At 57.5% G+C, this 20,590-nt stretch overlaps 1 protein-coding gene across 2 annotated transcripts; it reads right to left on the bottom strand.

The window, feature by feature from the left end:
- Positions 1-620: 620 nt before the first annotated feature.
- HIP1R (huntingtin interacting protein 1 related) lies at positions 621-19,916 on the bottom strand. Of its 2 annotated transcripts, none has more exons than XM_062010313.1 (32): positions 19,764-19,916; positions 14,861-14,924; positions 14,372-14,514; positions 13,989-14,045; positions 13,658-13,738; positions 13,450-13,526; positions 13,108-13,169; positions 11,856-11,996; positions 11,391-11,448; positions 11,215-11,290; positions 10,867-11,004; positions 10,722-10,780; positions 10,573-10,645; positions 10,061-10,244; positions 9,341-9,429; positions 8,962-9,078; positions 8,513-8,614; positions 8,183-8,377; positions 7,512-7,659; positions 7,107-7,193; positions 6,703-6,810; positions 5,749-5,885; positions 4,959-5,069; positions 4,772-4,830; positions 4,457-4,487; positions 4,267-4,329; positions 3,716-3,816; positions 3,020-3,125; positions 2,123-2,246; positions 1,907-1,968; positions 1,561-1,749; positions 621-1,476 (listed from the first exon to the last, which is right to left on the bottom strand). In XM_062010313.1, exons 1-32 carry the CDS (start codon positions 19,854-19,856, stop codon positions 1,471-1,473), a joined length of 3,141 nt encoding a protein of 1,046 aa, XP_061866297.1. In that variant the 5' UTR covers positions 19,857-19,916; the 3' UTR covers positions 621-1,470. The 2 variants fall into 2 exon arrangements, with proteins under 2 accessions (XP_061866297.1, XP_061866296.1); XM_062010312.1 differs by having other exon boundaries at positions 6,703-6,813.
- Between the last annotated feature and the right edge of the window lie 674 nt (positions 19,917-20,590).

Raw genomic sequence — 20,590 nt, forward strand, 5'->3', positions numbered from 1 at the left:
ATGGCTCATAAAACTGTACAGGCTGGTTTGTGACAGGTAACCTTGGAAATATCATCATCAGACTGTGATGTGTCTAAATAAAATCCCTTATAACTGTCCTTCAGCTCCATCAGCTTGAAATTCTAGTTAACTGGCTGCTTTATAGCCTATTATTCATCATAGGAACACAAAGTCTTGGTTTTCTACTGAGGCTTGTATGAAATTTGACTTTTGAGGAGTCACAAGGAATTGGATGAAAATGTTGATGCTTGACTTGTTCAGAATGACCCTCACCAATCTCTTTTAACTACGTGGGAGCTGTGCTCATCCTGTCATGGGCATCATGGGCATTCTTGCTGAGCTTCAAACCACAGAATCCCAGCATGCTGGGGGTGGGAAGGGCCCTGCAGAGCTCATCCAGCACAACCCCCTGCTAAAGCAGGTTCCCCTCACTCAGGGGGCACAGGAACATGGAAACCTCCTGAGAAGGAGCCTCCACACCCTCCCTGGGCAGCCTGGGCCAGGGCTCCCTCACCTCAACACCAAGTTTCTCCTCATGGGAGAAAATCCTCCTTTAGGGCCAGCCCCAGCCCTGCCATCAGCCTCCTCCCCTCACCACACTGACCAAGCACTGCCACGTGTATTTTAAATATTGCTTCTTTAATAATCTACAGCTTGAGAGTAGCTCCAAGGGAAGATACAGCTGACAGGGTTTTTCTTCTGCCCCCGTGTCTCTCCACATCAGTAATTCCTTATTGCTGCAGACTTCTCAACCCCCTGGCTCCCACAGGCCATGGGTTAGATTCAATCCTGCTAATTATCTTAAATATAAAACATAACACAACTGATCCCCTGACAGTGCTGGAGTAATAAAACATAGAAAAGGAACACAAAACAATTGTATCCTTATTGCCAGTGTGTGTCAGTAACTGCTTGTTCCCTTACACAAGCCTTGTGCCTGGTAAGGCTGAAGTCTCCCTCTCTGCTGAGGGCTGATCCCATGCTGAGACAAAGTCAAATTATTCCTCAGGTTGAAAAAAAGGGGAGGTTAAAAAAATGGTTGCAAGAAAAAGGCCAGCAGTCTCCTACCTTCCAAACAGTTCACAGCTCTTGGAAAGGGTCTGAGCAGTACAGTAGAGAGCTACATTGACTGAAAACCTCTAGTGCTGAGGAAGTTGGGGTTTAAAAAAGTTTGACCCAATAGGAATCCCGAATGAAATGAAACCGGGAAGAGGCGTTTGACAGGAGGAGGAGGAGGAGGAGAGGGCATCCTGCGCTGCCCAGGGAGCCAGCAGGAACCCCCCCTGCTCTACAGCCAGGAATCAAGTGAAGAACAAAAACCCCCTATCATTTAAAATCCCATCCATCCAGTTTTGCAGGCGGGTGGGGGCAGAGACCCTGCTGGAAGGCACAGCCAAGGCACCGTGAGGCGCCGGGGAGCCCGTCCCCGCTCCCCTTGGCCCTGCGAGGGGGCGACAGCCCGGCAAATCGCTAAGGCTGAAACGACAACGGGGAGAAAGCAAAGTGTCAGGGCCTGGGGCTGGGAACACAGCCCTCCTCCCACAGCCAGGGAGACCCTACCTCCACAGGGCTGGGTTTCTGAGCCAAAGGGGGCTTCTTGAGGATGCCTCTCCGAGGGGCCGGCGCCGGCTTTGCCTCCCCGTCCTCGGCCGCGTCGTAGGCCCCGGCCAGGCCGTAGTGTTGCTTCCTCAGCTCGCCCAGACGCACCCGCTCGCTCTCCAGACGCTTCTCCAGCTCCAGCACCTTCACCTGCACCCAAACAGTCACCCCTTGGTCCCTGTGCAGCCCAGGGCTGTGATTCCACCCCCTCCCTTCCACTGGTGGGGGCAGGAGGAGGGACTCCAGGGAATCGGGACCTCAGTCTGGCCCCAGGGCAGCAGCACCCAAGCCACGCTCGTGGCTGTACCTGTGTTTCCATCTCTTCCTTCTTCAGCTTGATGAGGGACATGCCTGAAAAGTCCATGGTGTCTGTGGAGAAAAGCAGGGATTCAGGCTGAGTGTACACCATGCACAGAGCCTCACGTGCCAAAGCAGCGTGGGGCAGACATCTCACAGTGTTCTATGGGCCAGAAACGGATTTGGAGGGTTTTTTTCTCTCTTTCCTCGCAAAAAACAACCTCACCTTTCTCCTCAATCTGCTCCTGCCCTGACTTGGTGGAAGCCACCACGTTGGCTGCCATCTCGTTGACGTTGCGTGAGCACTCCTGGAGCTTGACTAGGTTCCTGCTGCTCTTCTCAGCTTTCACCTGCAAAGAGCACGGGGATGGCTGTGAGATACCCCCACACCAGCAGCCCTGGCTTGGGGGAGCCCCCAGGCAGCCGTGTGCTGCATGAGAGCAGAGACACCGATCCCATCACATCAGACCAGCCCTCTGGCATGAAAACCCACAGGTTAAACAAATGGACAGAAAGTAGGAGATGTGGTCATTGCTGAGGATCCCATCATGGCCACACAAAGGGACTCCTACAAGGCCCATCAGCTCCAGGACACTAAACCAGCTCTGCTCCCACCTGAGCCAAGCCCACATGGATAAGCAGCATCAGGGAAGACAGAACTTGCTTTTGTGTTTTAACAATGCTGTTAATTTTAAAACCAGCTGCTGGAAAAGCAGGATGGGGTCCTGCTCCCCACAGCCTGCCTCCCCCCTGAAACCTCTACCCATGGCTTCCACCCACACCAACAGGAAAGCCAGCCATGACCAAAATCCATCACTCTCAATGCTGGCTCCTGCAGTTGTCTCTTTGGGGGTTCTCATTAGTTATTAACATTTTCTTTACATAATCAGCTTGACAGAAGGAAGATGGGAGGTTTTACAGGTCATTTCCAAGGCAAGCCCTGCTATGGGGAGGGATATCAATGCAGGTGAAGAAATGTGGATTAAAATCACAGTCTGGCTTGGAAACAGTCAGAGCTTCCCTTCCTCTCTGGGAGGAGGCTGCAGGACTGGCAGCCAGCCACACACCACTGCCTGAGAGCATCTGTGGGAACACAGTGACCCGATCTTGCTGTGGTACCCACCTTGGAGGCAGCCACCAGCTGGGCTGTGCTGGCAGCGATTTCATGGGAGCAGACAATCAGCTCTTCATATTTCCCTGTGTGCAGGACAACCCTGTCTGCTGACTCCCTGCACCACAGGTCAGAAGGGACATCACATTAGAGAAACTCACCATGCACTACAAAGCAAGTGCAGGTTAGTTATCACAGAACCACAGAATCTCAAGGGCTGGAAGGAACCTCAAAAGATCATCCAGTGCAATACCCCCCTTCCAGAGAAGAGCCAGCTAGAGTAGGGCACACAGGAACTCATCCAGCTGGGTTTGAATGTCTCTGGAGAAGGAGACTCCACAGCCCATCTGGGCAGCCCCTGCCAGTGCTCCCTCACCTCACAATGAGGAAATTCTTCCTTGTGTTTCTTCGGAATCTCTTCTGTTCCAGCCTCTACCCATTGCCCCTTGTCCTAGCACTGGCCATCACTGAGATGAGCCTGGCTCCACTCTCCTGCCACCCACCCTTTATGTATTTCTAAGCATTAATAAGATCACCCCTCAGTCTCCTTCCAGCTACAGAGCCCCAGCTCCCTCAGCCTTTCATCAGAAGGGAGATGCTCCACTCCATCATCTTTGTGTTATCTCCTGCTATACCCTTAGAAATCAGCATCAGACCTTCAACCAGCAGCAGGCAGAGAAGCCTGGGAGAGGTCCCGGGGGTACCTACACGAGCTGCGTGGCTCCCCAGCCCACGGCCTTGGAGGCAGAGATCAGCCCTTCGGTCCAGCGCGAGTTCTTGGCATAAAACTCCTGAGTCGTTGCTGCCCCCTGTTGACACCAGAACATTACGGCCTGCAGCAACTTGCTTCCAATATACACCACCACATACATCCAGAAATTCATAGCAAATATCCACATAAAGCTTAACAAAACACCAATTCGTATTCAAAGCCATAAAAGCAAGGGATTGCCAGCCCTTCTGTGCCCTTCAGGACACTCTCACCAGCCTGCTTAGATACATAGCAAAGAAAACTAGCTTTGGAGCCCAAAGCCTGCAAATTTGGGCTGATTCGGGGCCATCATCTTTAGACAGGCAAGGCTTTGCAAGGGAGACAGGGATGTGTGCAGAGAGGAGAGGGCTGAGCAGCCCATCTGCAGCGAGTGGGACTGGCAGAGTGCTGCTAACACGGGAAACCACGAAATCCAGAGTGTGTCACTGTGGGAAATGCTCCTGTGCCTCCTGTCAGTGCAGAGAGGGGAGTGCAGGGAAGCTCTTACCCGCCCACTCTCCACTATCTCCTTCTGCAGGTTCGTAGATGTCATTACAAGAAGTCTAATGGCCTGGAATGAAGATAAAACAGGTTTTGGTGCTTGATGGGGATTTTACAGAGGCTTGGTGCTGGTGAAGGTGGGAAGATACAGTTTGGCACAGGATTTGATGCCCTATTTGTGCTTCTGCAGTACTGACCTTCATCAGATCCGTGCAGGAGTTCAGAATTCTGTAGGGAAACAAGGGAAAAAAAAGTGTTCAGCATCCTCTGATGCCACATCCAGGGAAGGAGGCTTTGGCCTCAGCTAGAAAACGGGTCTTTTTTGGAGACTGGACAGCCTGCAGGTTAGTTCTAAGCAGCCCACAAAGCAGCTGTGAACAATTAGCTTGGATGTGCAAGACAGAAATCCACCCTTGTGAAGGAGAGTTTTCTGCTGAGCATCAGGAGGATGCAGCAGCAGGTTGCATGTGGGGTTTAGGAGCAGAGCACAGCCCAGCAAGGTCAAAACTCACCGCTCATTCACTTCAAGCTTAACACCGGAGCTCTCGCTTCTGGCCTGGCTCATCATCTCCTGTTGGGGAAGCACAGGAGAGGAGGGGTTGGAGGCCATGTCACTGTGAGGGTGAGCGTGGTGGAGGAGAAATGGAAACTTTGCTGCCCCAAGGTACCAAAATGGCCCATCCTGCAGCTTCACCTCACCTCTATCCGCCTGACGGCATCCTCGATCGCCTCGGAGGTGGAGGCCATCTCCTTCTCCACCATGTCCCCCAGCTCTTCTTGCCTGATGTCTAAGCTCTTGGGCCTCAGCTCCTGCCAGAGGAGGCAGCAGCAGTCAGGAGGTTTTAAACAGAGGGAAAGATGAGAGTAGTTGCAAGGAACAACATTAAACCAAGGTATTTGACCCCTCTTTCCCCCTCCCTAAATACATCTGCAGCAGCAGCAAGGGTGCCCACTGCAAGGGTGGAGGCACATGTGCTACTAACCTGCAGCAAACATGGCACAGGGACCTCAGGGGTAAGAAACACCCCAAATCAAAGTGACAAAACTCAATCACAGGAGCAGTTTTGGCAGGGCAGGACTCCAGAGGGCTCTGGAGAGCTGCTGGCTGTGATTTAATGGAAGAGATTCATGTGGGGTTTCATGAGACAAGTCACCTGACAGTTGGGAAGTTTTGTTCCACGGGAGTGAGTAACTAGAGCTGACCTGAGGGTCATTATCTCATGTACCACCAGGAAGGGTCAGAAGCTGAGATGCCTCAAGGAAAACACCAGAACCTGTGGCTGTGGGGGACAAACCACTCCAAAGTACTCACTCCAACCCCGAATCTCAGATTCCAGCTTTGGACAACGAGGGAAAACAACAAACAGAGGCCATGTCCTCCTGCAGTAACTGCCTGCTTTGATTCTTCCTTTAGGAAATACCAACACCAGCAAATAGCCCCCTGCCAGCTGTGGGTGGGAAGGTGGCTGTGCTGGGCTCCATCTCCTACCTGGGCCAGTTGCAGGACCCCCTGCAGCGCCTGGCGCACGGCCCCCAGCTCAGCTCGTCCCACCGTCTGCTTGTCCCTCAGCTGGCCCAGGTAGCCCAGGCTCTGCTGCCCACAGTCCCGGCACGTCTCCGTCAGCCCTGGGGAGAGGATGGGTCAGTGCCAGGCTGCTCACTGGGCAGAGGGTCTCTCCATCCCAGGTCCTGCACTTGGGCCACACCAACCCCAGGCAATGCTGCAGGCTGGGGCAGAGGGGCTGGAAACTGCCCAGAGGGAAAGGACCTGGGGGTGTTCAACAGCAGCTGAACAGGAGCCAGCAGCGTGCCCAGGTGGCCAAGGGCATCCTGGCTTGTGTCAGATATAGTGTGGCAGCAGGGCAGGGATTGTCCCCTGTGCTGGGCCCTGGGGAGGCTGCAGCTCCAGAGCTGTGTCAGTGCTGGGCCCCTCACTCACTGCCACAGGGACACTGAGGGGCTGCAGCGTGGCCAGAGCCGGGCACAGAGCTGGGGAAGGGGCTGGAGCACAAGGGGCTGGGGAGGGGCTGAGGGAATGGGGGTGTTGAGCCTGGAGAAGAGGAGCCTGAGGGGAGACAGGAGCACTCTCTGACAGGAGGCTGCAGGGAGCTGGGGGTCTGTCTCTGCACAGGACAAGAGGAAACAGCTCAAGTTTCTCCAGGGGAGGTTGAGATTGGAGCTGAGGCAGAACTGTTTCCCTGAGAGAGGTGTCAGCCCCTGTGCCAGGCTGCCCAGGGAGCTGGGGCAGTGCCCAGCCCTGGAGGGATCCCAAAGCCGTGGAGCTGAGGTGCTGAGGGCCAGGGGTCAGTGGTGGGCTGGGCAGAGTGAGGTTAATAGTTGGGACGTTAAGCTTAAAGGTCTTTTCCAAGATTCTATGACTCCATGATAAACATTCCCCAACAGCACCATCCTCCCCCCAGCACTGCAGCCCCCTGGCACTCACGGTCAGCGTGGTCGGTGGGAGCCAGGTGAGCCGTGGCACTGCCGTTCACAATGGTGTCAGCTGTCAGGTGTGTGAAGAGGGCCAGAGCCCCCACCAGCCCTGCAGCATCTGCTGGTGACAGGACATGGTCACTGCTGGCCCAGGGCACCAAGGGCCATGCCCTGGGGGCTGCAACCCACCCTCCAAGGCACCCAAGGATCAGCACAGCAGCTCGGACAGGTTGGTATTGACCCTTCCAGCTTGTAGGCTGCTCCTTGAATGAGCACATGGGGACCCTCCAACTCCATCCCCCCACATTCTGCCATCACCAGGGCATTGCACACTTGCCCACAGCCCTGGAAGCAGCTGAGGGGCTACTGGATGTATAACAACTGAAAGCAAGATGCCAGCAATGCCCCAGGTACCTGCCATGGAGGCCACGTACTGCGCGTGCCCGTTCTCCAGGGCGTCCGTGGACTCCAGCGCCGCCTGCGCCCGGCTCAGCAGGTAATCTGCAATGAATCCAGCTTCGTTAGAGCAGCCAGCCTGGTGGGTGTCTGAACCAGCACAAGTGGTGACTCCACAAGGCTCCTTTGAGGGGAAATCAAGGCAGCTCAAGCCCTCAAAGCCCTGGCTCGGGAATGGCACTAGAATCTGAGCAAAGTAGCGCTGAGATGAGAGCTCAAACTCTGCTCCTGGCAGTTTGGCCCCAACCTCCTCGGGTGTGATGTTTGGTAGGAAAAGAACTGTGCCTGGAGGAGGTTGACACACAATATTCATCCATCTAGGAAGGAGGAGTACCCATTGCAGGCCCTGTGGTTGGGATGTACCTGGGGAGCTGGTGCAGCGGATGTGCAGCGGGTCATCCAACTTGGCCACTGCGTCACGGAGGATGCCCTCGGCCTCCCGCACCGTCTCCTGCAGGATCCCAAACTGCTCATCCAGCAGCTGCTGCTGCAGACTCTGCTCCTGGTTGCTCTGTGGGGTTGTAGGAAGAGACCAATTGCACAACTGGGACACAGGACCCCTTATCAATGAGGCCCCAGCACCATCATGTCCCTGGGGAGCCCCTTTCACACAATCACAGAATGATGGGGGTTGGGACCTCTGGAGATCATCTAGTCCAACCCCCTGCTAGACCAGGTCACACAGGAATGTGTCCAGGCAGGCTCTGCAGGATTAGACCCCAGCTTCACATTATTGCTGGTACAAGTCACATCCCACTGGCTACACTGGCTGTGGCTCAGCACCACCCAAACACACCTCACCCCAGCGAGTGGAGAGGGACCAAGCTCCCCACCCAGAGTCACAGAATGGCAGGGGTTGGAAGGGACCTTTAGAGATCATCCAGTCCAACCCCCCTGTAGAAGTAGGTCCCACCTAGATCAGGTCACACAGGAACCAGGTGTCCAGGTGGGTCTTGAAGCCCTCCAAGGAAGGAGCCTCCACACCCTCCCTGGGCAGCCTGAGCCAGGGCTCCCTCCCAGTAAAACACCATTACCTTCTCCAGGAGCCTGCCCTGCAGCTCGTGGATCTCCCTCGTGGCTTTGTCCACCTCCTGGCTCAGCTGCAGCTCCTTCTCCTCGACGAGGCCACGTGTGGAGAGCAGCTCACACTCCTTCTCGCTCACCGACCGCCTCAGCAGCTCCTTCTCGGTGTTCAGAGCCTCCACCTGGGCGCTGAGCTCTGCACCCACCTGAGCGGGGCCAGGACACCCCCATCACCCACCCACCTCCACACCACCAGCCCAACGCCCACAGGCTGAGGCCATGCCCAGCTCCTGGCTCAGTCCACTGAGCCCTGTGCTCCTGCTGTGCCCCTGGCCCTGTACCTGCTTGGCCTGGCCGAGCGAGCGCTGAGCCTGCTCCAGCTCCTCCCGCCGTGTGTCCAGCTCCTGCCGCAGCTGCTCCAGCTGCACACTCTGATCCTCCAGCTGCAACCACACACCCGTGGCAGGCGCTCAGCACCAGCCCAGACACCTTTCCTTGCCTTTGGATCCCAGAGGGGTTGTTTCCCCAGGGTAGGAATCTTGGGAGCAGCCTGCAGCTTGGGCCCCCAAAGAACAAAAGGCACCCAAAGCCATCAAATTTGCAATGGTAGATTTGGGGCAGACAGAATGGAGCACACAGTAAGAAACACTCTCCTGAGGGGCCAGGACAACTCTTCCCCAGATCAGGGACTGACACCAATACCACACTGTGCACAGACATCACGTTTCTCAGGCTGGGAAGGGCTTGGGGCCAGGCCAGTGGGGTCAGACTCAGCGTGATGCTGGCTCACCTTCATCTCAGCCTCCCGCTTGACCTGCTCCACCTGAAATGCCAACTGCTCCTTGACACGTGCCACCTCCTCCTGGCTCTGCTGCGTGACCGTCAGCTGCTTTGCAGTGTCAGCATTCTGCACAGGGACACGGGCATTAAACGGCATTACTGCCAGAGGAGACCCTCGCCAACCCTTCTGCCCAAATCCTGTCTGGGGGAGTAGCTTGGAGATGCCTTTTCCATGGTATCCACATGAGTGGAAGGGGTGCCTCACACCCACTGCTCACAGGTGCCTGGGTGCAGGATGATAGGACTGACACAGGGTGAGGTTGGGCACACACCACAGGGGCAGGGGGATGACAGCAGCACTGGGCCCCTGGCACAGGCAGCAGTGTTACCTTCCTCAGGAGCTCGGCGTGTGTGTTGATGAGCTCACTGTGCTTCTCCTTCAGCTTTGTGTAGCGGATCTCGGTGGCGTTGGCTTTCTCTGAACCACAGAATGATGGGGTTGGAAGGGCCCTGCAGAGCTGCTCCAGCCCAGCCCCTGCTACAGCAGGTTCCCCTGGCTCAGGGGGCACAGGAACGTGTCCAGGTGGGGTTGGAAACCTCCCATGAAGGAGCCTCCACACCCTCCCTGGGCAGCCTGGGCCAGGGCTCCCTCACCTCAGCACCAAACCAATTTCTCTTTGTGTTTAGATGGAACTTTCTGTGTTCCAGCTTGTGCCTATCACCCCTTGTCCTGGCACTGGCCACCACAGAAAAAGACTGACCCCATGCTCTTGACACCCTGCCTTTAACTACTTATCAGCATTGAGAAGGTCCCCTCTCAGCTTTCTCCTCTCCAGGCTGAACAGCCCCAGGTCCCACAGCCTTTCCTCATAAGGAGGATGCTCCAGTCCCCTCAGCATCCTGGTGGCCCTACACTGGCCTCTCTCCCTGTCCCTCTTGAGCTGGGAAGCTCAGAACTGGACACAGCACTCCAGAAGTGTCCTTACTAGGGCAAAGTAGAGGGGGAGGAGAACCTCCCTCGACCTGCTGCCCACACTCTTGTTGATGCCCCCCAGGAAAGCACCAGCAGCCACAGCCTGGGCATCCCACGGGTGCTGACGGGCACCTACTTTCAGCTTCGGCGCAGAGCCGCTGGGACCTGTCGCTGTCCTGCTTCAGCCGCTGCAGCCTCTCCAGCTCATCCCGCAGCTGCTCGTTGTCCACCAGCGCCTTTTGCTTTTGCTTCCGCTGCTCCTCCACTTCTCCCTCCAGGCTGTTCACCTGGGCCTTGAGCTGCGTGATGTACCGCTGCGCCTGCGGGGCACGGGTGGGCACTCGGGCACTGCCCTGCACAAGGCTCTGCCCCTCCCCAGCACCCCTATCCAGGTGCCCGGCTGTGATTTGGGCAAAGTGGCTGTGAGAGGTACAGAAAAGCTCATCCTCTCCACAAGCAGTGGGTTGGGATGTCAAGGGATGGGTCTTGTGTGTCCCCATCCCATCTACATCAAGGTCCTGGCATTAGGAAAGGCCCCAAAAAGCAGCTCTGGGTGCCCTGACCCCACTCCTGCTGCATCTCATCAGCGTTTCCATGCCACACCACCAAAAAACACCCCACACTGGCTGCTCCCCAGCTGGGCTTTACCTCCAGCTTGATCTTCTCCATCTCTGCACGGAGCATATCCACCTCTTTCTTGAGGCTCTCGATCTGTGCATCCCTGCAGAGAGAGGCAGGTTGGTCTCACATGGCAGCAGCTGTCCCATCCCCACCTCCGCTGGATTCCCAACCAATACCTGTCGTCCCGGACGCCGTTGGGCGGCCCAAAGGTTTGCTCAAATACATCTGAGGTGATCTGGGGAAGACAGAGGGGGTTGGGCTGAGGCAGGCTGCAGGTGCCTGTTCCCTCCCGCCCCAGAGTCCCCATCCCCATGTCCTCACCTGTGGCTCCGTGGTGGAAGCTGTACTGATCTCAATGAGGTTCTCTGGCTCCTCATCCTCAGGGGCTTCGTCAGGGATGACAACCACTGGCTTCACATGCTCTGCCAGCGCAGATGCCCGCAAGAAGTTTGGGGGGCTCTGCAGGGACAAGTCATAGTGGCATCACCCGGGGTTCCAGGGACTGGTGCAGGCAGACTGCCAAGGGGAGGGAGGCAGCCACCCCCATGCTGCTGGGATGAGCCTGCAGGTCCCTCCACAGTGTCCCCACATCCCAAACCCACCCATGGGGACACCCTCATGCACCCTGAACTCTCCAAAGCATCACACACGACTGAAATCCCACGGTACCTCCGGCAGCCGGGGGATCTGGATGAGCCGCTTGAAATACAGCATGTCGGATGCCTTCTTAAAGAAGTTTTTGAGGCTGGAAAGGGGGGGGAAAGGAAAATTGCTCACAGGGGAGGAGAGCAGGGAGCCTGGCAGGAGGGAAGGGACCTCACTGGCACCCCTCGTGCCCAGGTTACCTGCGAAACTGCTCGTGGAAGCGGTCCCGGTGTCCCTGCAGCGTGTCGGCCGGCAGACCTGCGGCAGAGACGGGCACAGCGTGACTCACCCGGGGCTGCAAATGCAGTCACAGAGCCAGAGGGAAGCTGGGTGGGAGGGGTCAGGATGGGAGTGGGGTGTCCTCATCCCTGGCACAGGGAGCAGGGACATGGTGCAGGGAGAGGTGGGCATGGGAACCCTGAACCACCCCAGGCAGGGGCTGGCGGGCCAAGGCACATCACTTAGAGCTCACCAAGGACAAATCCCTCTAATTCCTTCATGGGATGTCTACATGAGGTGGAGCAGATCCTTAAGGAACCCTTAAGGAACTTTAAAGCCCGTCTGAAATGCAGGGACATGGCCACAGATGGTTGCACCCACACCCGTCGGATCCCTGAGAACCTCTCCCCGTAAAGCCTGACCCGGGAACGTGCCGAGGGACTCACAGGAATGCAGCTTGAACATTAACTTGACGGTGTAGTGGTAGAGGTGGCTGCAGTCCTGGATGACCTGGATGAGGGGGGCGAGGCGGCACTGCACCGCCGACATCTGCGACACCGCCATCGAGGTGTTGAGCTGCCTGAAAACTGCGGGGGAGAGCGCGCTGAGGCGCCGGCGCCATCTTGGCACGCGCGGCCTGCTCCGGGCCGCTCCGCTTGATCATTAACCACCACGGACGTGGCTGTGCCGGGACACGACGTGAAAGGGGTTTGCTGCCCCACTCTGTCCTGCTGAGCCAGGAACAACCCCTCTCCCAGCAAGAAAAGCCATCCAAATGAAGCATGGAGGAAGCGGTGCTCAGCCCTGCCCTGGGTACCCCAACCCCAGAGAGGAGGGATTCAACCCCAGGATGCTGCAATGGCAGGACGGGTGCCCTCAGCTGTCAGTGCACGATGCAGCCAGGGGGTTTTGCTCTGTTTAATCATGCAGGGAGCTGAGAGAAGATCCCAGGGCAGGGGCCTGGCAGGGCAGCACCGCAGCCTCGCCTGCCCCGGCTTGGAAACTGATCCCTTCCCTTGGCAGAAATCCAGCCAGCATATCCACTCTGGCTTCCTCCTCACTCAGCTTTAAAGTATTTATGAATATAAATTCTCTGTATAACTGGGTCAGGAGGAGAAGCTGGAGGCTGACAGGAGCTGGGAGTGGGTCCCTCCCGCTGTGCCCTGCTTTCCAGGGCAGCTCCCTGTCCCTGACTTGAAGCTGAGGAAGAAACCGCCGCGTTTTTAAGCCATCTAAAAATTCCTGGAGGAGGCACCAGGAAAAGCAAACATGGGCAGGGGCCTCCAGCTCTCCCCAGAGGTATTTCAACAAGGTGAAGTGAATAGAAAGAGCTACAGCCCCATCCTGTGCTTTGAATGGGATAGAAAGGATTTGGGTATTAGAATTAGTATGATTGTACCAAAAACGGAGAAATAAAACCAGACTTCAGAGCAGCATCTCTCTGGAAAACAACACTCTGCATTGCTCAGGTGGGCTAAAACCAGCCACGTTCCTGAAACAGTCCTCTACAAGCACATCTACAGAGCACCAACAGGGGGAATCTGGCTGAGAATCAACCTCTGAAGTCTCATCAAAGGCGGAGGAAGGACGGGAGCCTCCAGGCTCAGCCTCCCGAGCCAGAACTCCATTCCTGACCAAAGAGCGAAACTATTGCTCAAGAGCCCCAGGGTGAGCAGGAGAGACCTGCTGCCTCCTCACCTGACTCTGACAGCTTCAGCTCCCAGTCCAGGTAGTCAAACAACTCCACTGTCAGCTGGAAGCTGCCAAAAAACAAACCCAAAACATCATTACCCGGTGCCATAGAGATCCTTACTCCAGCTGCTCATAATCACTGTGGGTGCTCGTGATGACAAGGGCTCAGACCGAGATGAATTTGGCAGGTTTGCCCCCTGCATTTGCAGTCCTCACCACTCTGTATGTGCAGGAGGAATTGGGCCTCATCCAGTCAATGATAAACCACCGATGGCTGCCCCAAACAGGAGGCAGTTTGTGGCAGGATGGACCGAGCGCTGGGTGCTGTGCTCCTGCCACGACACTCACATGTTGTTCACGTCCGTCCCTGCAGTCTTTTCCAGCACTTCATCTGACACTTCCAGGCCCGGGGGGAACTCGAGATGCTTGGTAAAAGAAGGGAAAAAAAACCCCAAACTAGTGGTTGCTGCTAATATATTTCACTGGTGCTTTACATCCCCTGACGAAGCCCCGTCCCCCTGGCACAGCGGGGTGCTGGGGTGCCACAGGGTCTCACCTTGGTGTGGAAGGAGATCTTGGTGAGGAGGAGCCGTGTGTAGATGTTCACCAGCTGCCCATACCTGTCGTGCAAATGGCCCTGATGGAGACAGGAGGGGAAATGTGGCAAATCCAGAGCGATGCAGTCGGATGCAGCCGAGCCCGTGTGTGCCCGTGACCCTGTGCCCTACAGCTCTTGCCCCTTCATCAAGCATGTAACCACCTCCAAGCAGAGTCACAGGCAATGGGTTATTCCAGGTGTTGTATTGCCCTCCCCATGCCCGTGATGGTTTCCAGCACTGGCCCCCAAATCCCGTGGAAGGTACAAACCTCAGCTTTGCCCCACTCACCCACAGGTCCCCCACCTCTCGGATGTTGCTGCGGTACCTCTGGCAGTCCTGGAGGACCTGGGGACAAAAACAAGGGGGATGCAACATGGTGGGGCTGGCACCGAGCTGGGCAGGTGCCCAACTGCCTGCCTTGAAGCTGGGGAAGAGGCTGGATCTGGCCCCTTGTGCCATCCAGTTTCGGGAGATGAAGTTCAAGCTCTTCAGTAGCAACCAGGGGCTGGGGCTTTGCATGGGGAGGTTTGGAAGATGTGAGGTAAGGGAGAGCTTCACAGCCCCATGGCCTGGGAAAGGTGGCTGGGGCAGGGAAGGAATCTCAACCTCTGCACAGAGGGAGCCAAACACTTTTCCCCACTGGCAAGGGATGTTTCAGAGGGGACACTCACATTGGGGTGGCCGTCACGCAGGACCTTGTGCAGGACGTGGCAGAACTTCCAGCTGAGGATGGCACTGCTGGCCAGGGGCAGCCCGATGGCGTAGGACCAGAAGGTGAACGCTCCCTTCTCATGGTGTGTCCCCAGGATGATCCCTTCCCTGTGGTCAAGGCCAACTGGACACACACGGAGCAGGGCACAGGCTGGGCTGGGGACTATTCCTGTTCAACTTCCATTAAAAAGGGAACAGAGAGATGCTGCCCCCATGGATAAAAACCCCATTCATTATTTTTCTGGTGCAGCCTCCCCTGCTGCAGGGCACTGCTCTAGTTTCCACTTTCACTGATGGATAAAACTACAAAATGCCATCCCCCAGCCAAGCTCTGCGTGGGTCTCCTGTCTCCTAAACCTCCCTTGGCTCGAGCCTCGTGGGGTGAAAACCCTCCTGCCCCAGCCTTGGATCTCCTCTGTGCCATCCAGGTGAGCTGAGGGAAAGGATACTGCGGGCATGTTTCTCCTTCACTGGTGCTTCCTGTGTATTTATGGCTTTGCTGATGCTGACAGCCTGTGAGACGAGGAGAGAGTGGCCATCAGCACAGCCCTCCCGCTCCCCAACCCACCATCCCCTCAAAGGGAAGATCTGGGTGTGCTGCCAGCTGGGAACGGCACAGCCACCCAGAGCTTTGGGGCAATAGCCTCCATTTTATAACACATTTGTTGCCTCAAAGTCAATTACTGACATAGAGAAACAGGGTTTTTATCCCATCCAAGCCCCTCCCCTCCAGTGCAGCCGGTCACAGACGGGTCAGTACCTGAGCTCAGCTCCCCCCTGCCCCTGTCCAACAGTGTTTGTGCAGCCTGAACTCAGCATCGTGCCCAGGGAGCGTTAGAGCACAACAGCAAGGTGCCAAATTCCAGGGTTGTTTGTCTAATCACACGGAGCCTTTGAACCAGGGGGTGGGGGGAAAATCTTTGACAGTGCTTCTGTGTGCAAACAGCAGGTGGGAAGAGGGCAATCCCCAAGCAAGGAGAGAGTGGTGGCTGTGATGAGACCATCAAAGGATGATCTAGATTCTAATGCACACTTTAATTTAACAGTTCACTCCAAAAGACAACCACAGGCAGGGGTCAGTTGCGTTTCTCACGTGACAACAGGCTGCAAAACCCAGTTGCTGTGATAGATGAGGATCTTCCTCCTCGCTGGGTCCCTGCAGACTCAGCTGAGCTGCTTCACCCTCACACAAGCACTTGGGCTGTGCCTGCCTCTGTGAGCTTTTGGTCACTGGCAGAGGAAAAAGGTCCCAGCTGGGAAGGCAGGAAGCAGCCCCGCCAGCAGCGCTCTGCCGGAAGAGAAACGGTCCCTCCCTGCAGCCTCACAAGCTGTAAAGCCTTACCAAACCCTGCTCCTGCCTCCTGGGGAAAGCACCTGCTTTGACAGGGCTGCTTGGCCCAGGAATGCCTCCAAACCGAGGTGGTTTCCCACAGGAGGAGGAACCTGACACTGAGCTATCAAGTGCTCCTGTCTTATGCAGGAGGAACCTGATGCCGTGCCAAAGGGACGATGCCAAAGGTGTCAATGAACCAAATCCACCCCTAAACAAAACCACCGTGAAGGATTCCCAAAGCACTGAGCCCAATCACCAGGAAAAGGGGCTGGTTTTGCCTTCCCACCCTGGGAGAGCCTCGGTGTTACCCTGCCATGTGGGGCCGTCGAGCAGCAGCGGAGTTAAGCTGGTGACTTGCTGTAATCCTCTTATCCTCGAAGGTTAACGAGCCTGGAGTGCCCAGGAACTGGCACTTGCACAGCCCAAAGCACCTCCCAAAGCACCCAGCAGCCACTCAAAAGCCTGGAGCTGGTGAGATGCTGCACCCTCAACCATGGCTGGGCTGGAGAGGAGATGTGCCACAGGCCCTCAGGGCTGCCAGCACCTCCAGAACACCACCAAAGAGATGGTTCATCGCCAGGACACAAAGTTTGAGAGGGACAAGCTGCCTGTTTTGCATGGCACAGCTTGGAAATGTCATCCAGTGGCAAAGAGCTGTGAGAGGTCTCATTGCATCTGCCTGAGGTGCTTTGCATGGGGAGGAACAGGGCAGACATCTCTCAAACCTGGATTTTCACCACAGGAGCAGCGAGACACACTCATCCCAATTTATCACACTCATCCCAACTTACTACACTAATCCCAACCCATTGGCAGGAGCTGGGCTCAGCCTCCAGTCCCACAGGGCTGGGAGGAGGCACAGAGGGCAAACCATGAGCTGAGGGCAGACCCCTAGGAAGGGAAACACCATCCACATTCCTAGGACAGGAGCTCAGCTGCCTGGCCCTGCCCAGCAGGATGGGACTAGGGCTGGGACCCAGCCTGTCCCAAAAACCAGGCTGTAATTCCCATTGGTGCTGGTGGTTTTACTGTATTTATTGCCTATAATCTCATTTCTAGTCCAACCAGCTAAAACTCAGCCTGGGAGCTACTGGAGAGGTTGGTTTCATCCTTGGTGATTCAGTGCAGAGGTTTCAACTGAGCCTTTTTACCTCCAGCCCCAGAGGAGCAGACCCAGGCACAGGCAGCTCCCAGCACTGCCACAGTGCAGGTGCCATGTCAAGCGTGGCACCAAATAAACCACTGGCACCAAACCAGGGCCAGTCCCTTGGGGTTGCCAGCTCAGGGCTGCTTTTGCTGGCTCCAAACCCAAGCTGGCCAGGAGGTCCATGAAAAGGGGATGGTGAGAACAGGGCACAGGGCAATGCTGCAGCCTGGGACATGTGTGCCTTCAGGATGTGCCTCCCTGGGACATGGAGGATGGCTCTGAAACAGATTCACCCTTGACTCAGCCTCTTGGGACATCATTGGCACATCTGGAGATGAGCAGGTCCCAGTTGTTCCTGCAGGTGCACAACCAGCCCAGCTGAAACCCTCCTGCAACCCGCTGACAGATCCCTGTCACCAGCGGGGTGCTGCAGCCCCAGTCCTGCCAGTGAGGGGGCCCAAACCCCAAAACCTGCCTGGCCACGGGCTGTGGGAGCCCTCACAGGTGCAGCCCCAACACTTACTCACAGCCTCACGTACCAAGCTGGTGACTAAAGCAGGATCAAAGCGCCCAAATGAAGGAGCAGGGTTTACATCCACCCTTTCTTTTCAGGCTGCTTTTTAATTACAGTGTGATCCTCCCTGCCCACGGCCCCTGGCACCTCATGGGGCTGCAGTCCCCACTTGGCAGGTGGATGCTGGGTCCTGGCATGATGCCGTGGCAGGGAGGGATTTTTTGGCAGCAGGACATCAAGCTGGAAACCTCCTTGGCTGGGTGGCACGAGGGCTGCTGGGTCAGTTTGAACTACAAATGGCTGCTCTGGAGTTCCCTTCCTAAGGCTTCTCCTTCCTAAATTACACCCCAAATAAATCACCCCTCAGCAGAGACATGCACTGTATTCCTGGTGTCTCTGCAGCTCATTGGAATTTTAACCCTGTTGTTTAAGAAAAGCAAAAATTGACTGCAGAAAAGGAGTTTTGCCTCCTACAGGCTGCAGAGCGAGTGCCCACTGCAGGACAGCAGCTTCCCACCTCCCACACAGCCACTGCGAGGGGATGTCTGCATCACCCCCTCACGAGACCCCAGAAAGCATGTTCAGGGAAAAGGGGTGATCTTCATGTCACCCATGAGCACCCAGGATCACACCAGGCCCAGTAACCCCTGTCTGCACCCACAGGCATCACTCTGGCCTTTGCAGGGGAAAGGAGATGGGGCTCCTGGTGTGGGCAGCATCGTTCTCCAGGGTGGTGTGAAATCCTCAGCTGGTGGAGGCACATGGAGGGGATGTGCCACCAGCACCCCCAGGACACAGAGGCAACCAGCAGCCATCCCTACAGCTGCTATAATTACACATAGAAAGCAGATCAATACCCAAGTGCTGACATTGGAACAGTTTTGATCCCACTTCTGTCACTGCTCTGGGAAGCCACGTTAGGATAAAGCTCCTTTAGGAGAGTTTTTCAGCAGTTGCTGAAACAAAAAGGTCAGTTCTGGGTGATGGATGTGTCCAGGAGCCAGCAAGCCAGGGGTGCAGCTCAGAGAGCGACCACCAGCTATGCCCACAGCACCCCTGCAACTGAGAGCAAAGCTGCACTCACCCAGGACTCATCCCATCACAAAGTCCCCAATGCCAGAGGGCAGGAGGGGAGGGTCGTGCTGCTGCCCTTGGGCACAGGCTGCCCTGGGCACACGAGTCAGCGCTGCCGCCGCGGTTATTCCCCGGCGGTGCCCAGCGGGACAACTGAAGGAGACACGTCCAGAAGGAACCGGAATTGCCGGTTTTCTCGTGTTGCTCCCCAAACCCAACAAGCTCCGTTTCGTGCCCGGCACGGCCGAGCAGCACCGTGACCCCCCCCCCCCCAGCCCCGAAATCCCCGGTGGCCTTGGCTGGCAGCCTCTGGAACCCAACCAGCCCAGGGGCTGGGGAAGGACCAGCAAGGCGAAGGAGAAAAACACCTCTGATAACTTCACATCTGCAAAACCAGAGTGTTCAGAGGACGTGTGCCAGGAGGTGTGTCACCTCAGCCGGAGCAGGTGGCCGGCCTGTCCCTCTATGCCCATGCTGTTGGCATGACCAGTTTCCCACCAGCCGTACACTGACCCCTCGCGCCTGAGCATCACCCACCCCGCGGGGGCCGGGGAAGGGCTACGGACACCACTCGACACGAACCTCCATGGGTTTTGTTTTCGCTCCGATGCCCTCTCCGTGGACACCCCGACCCCCGCGGGAACACCCCACGTGTGACCCCTCCCCGCTGCACAACAGCTCCCGCTTTTGGGGTGTTCCGTGCGGCCGGGGCGGGAGCGGGACGCAGCGCACGGCCGCGGAGATGCGCCTTCCCGGGCCGGGCACCACAGAGGCAGCTCCGGGCTCCTGCGTGCGGCGGCGCCCGGGCCCGGCCGCGGACACAAAACTTTCGCTGTTTGCTCACGGCCGTGTTTACCTGCCGATAAGGCCCCGGAGGATGCGGGGGAGGGGGCGGGACGCGCCGCCTGCCCGCGGCTCTGCTGCCCGCCGAGGCGGCGGCGCACGGCGGGGACGAGACCCGGCCGCGCTGCCGGTATCCGTGCGGGACCGTCGCGGGGTCACGGCACGAGGAAGCGGTGCGGAGGGCAGGCGGGAGCGGCGGGGCGTGCGCGGCGCCGGCAGCGAGGACGGACGGACGGACGGACGGCGGCCGCCTCTCCGGGACGGTCTCAGGGGGTCCCGGCGGGGACTCGCTCCTCCCCATCCTTCCCCCGACAACACCCCCGAGTTCAGCGCGCCCCGAGGCAATACCCCGCGGACCGGCGCCGGTTCCACAGGGGGCCCCCGAGCCCCAAAGCCAACCCCGAAACGCCGCCGCCGCCTCCCCGCTTCCGCCCGCCTTGCCTGGCTCTTATCGAACTGCTCCCGCTCCGCTTCCAGGCTGTGTCCGCCGCGGCGGCTCAGCACCCGCGCCGGTACGTTCTTGATGCTGTTCATGGCGGGGCCGCGCTGGCTCCGCTCCGCTCCGCGCCCCGCGCAGCCCGGCGCGCGCCGCCCCGCCCCCCGCCGCAGCGCCCCCAGCGGCCGCGCGCCGCCCCGCCCCCGCGCAGGTGGGAGCCGGGACCGGGACCCCCCGGGACCCCCCCGGGACCCCCCGGCAGCGGGGACACGGCCGAGCCTCCCCGCCACGGGACACCGTGCGGCTCTTCCACAACGCAGCAAGCGCCAGCGGGTTGAACGCCGCGCTGCGCCGCTCCCTCCCGTCCTACGGCCGCTTGTAGCACCAGAAACACCCCCCAACACGCTCCCGCTTCAGCCTTCTCTAAACAAACCCCGCAAATGCTCACCCCACACCTCTGAGAAACTCGGAGTGTCGCTGTTACCTGTTTCTCGTTCTCCCCTTGCAGCCAGGTGCTCCCCCAAACGCAGGCCCCGGCCCAACAGCAGCCTTGTTGCCTTTGGTAATAATTCAGCAGCACACGGCAGCAAAGGCTCTCCCGGCAGGATCGGTAACGCTCCCAGAAATAAGACAGCTGAGCTTGAGGAGTTTGAGCTTCCACATGAGCCTGAGAGCGTGGCAGAGAATCCAGCTGGTCTGCAAGTCAGTGCCTGAATCGATTAACCCAAACATTCCCCTTCTTCCCATCCCACACACCTAGAGCAGCCTCTTGTGACACGAGATTCCCGAGCTCAGTTTTCTCTGTTGATTTTAAAGCCATCAGCAGAGCACT

The sequence above is a fragment of the Colius striatus genome, chromosome 17 (assembly GCF_028858725.1).
Source record: "Colius striatus isolate bColStr4 chromosome 17, bColStr4.1.hap1, whole genome shotgun sequence".
Taxonomy (NCBI): domain Eukaryota; kingdom Metazoa; phylum Chordata; class Aves; order Coliiformes; family Coliidae; genus Colius; species Colius striatus.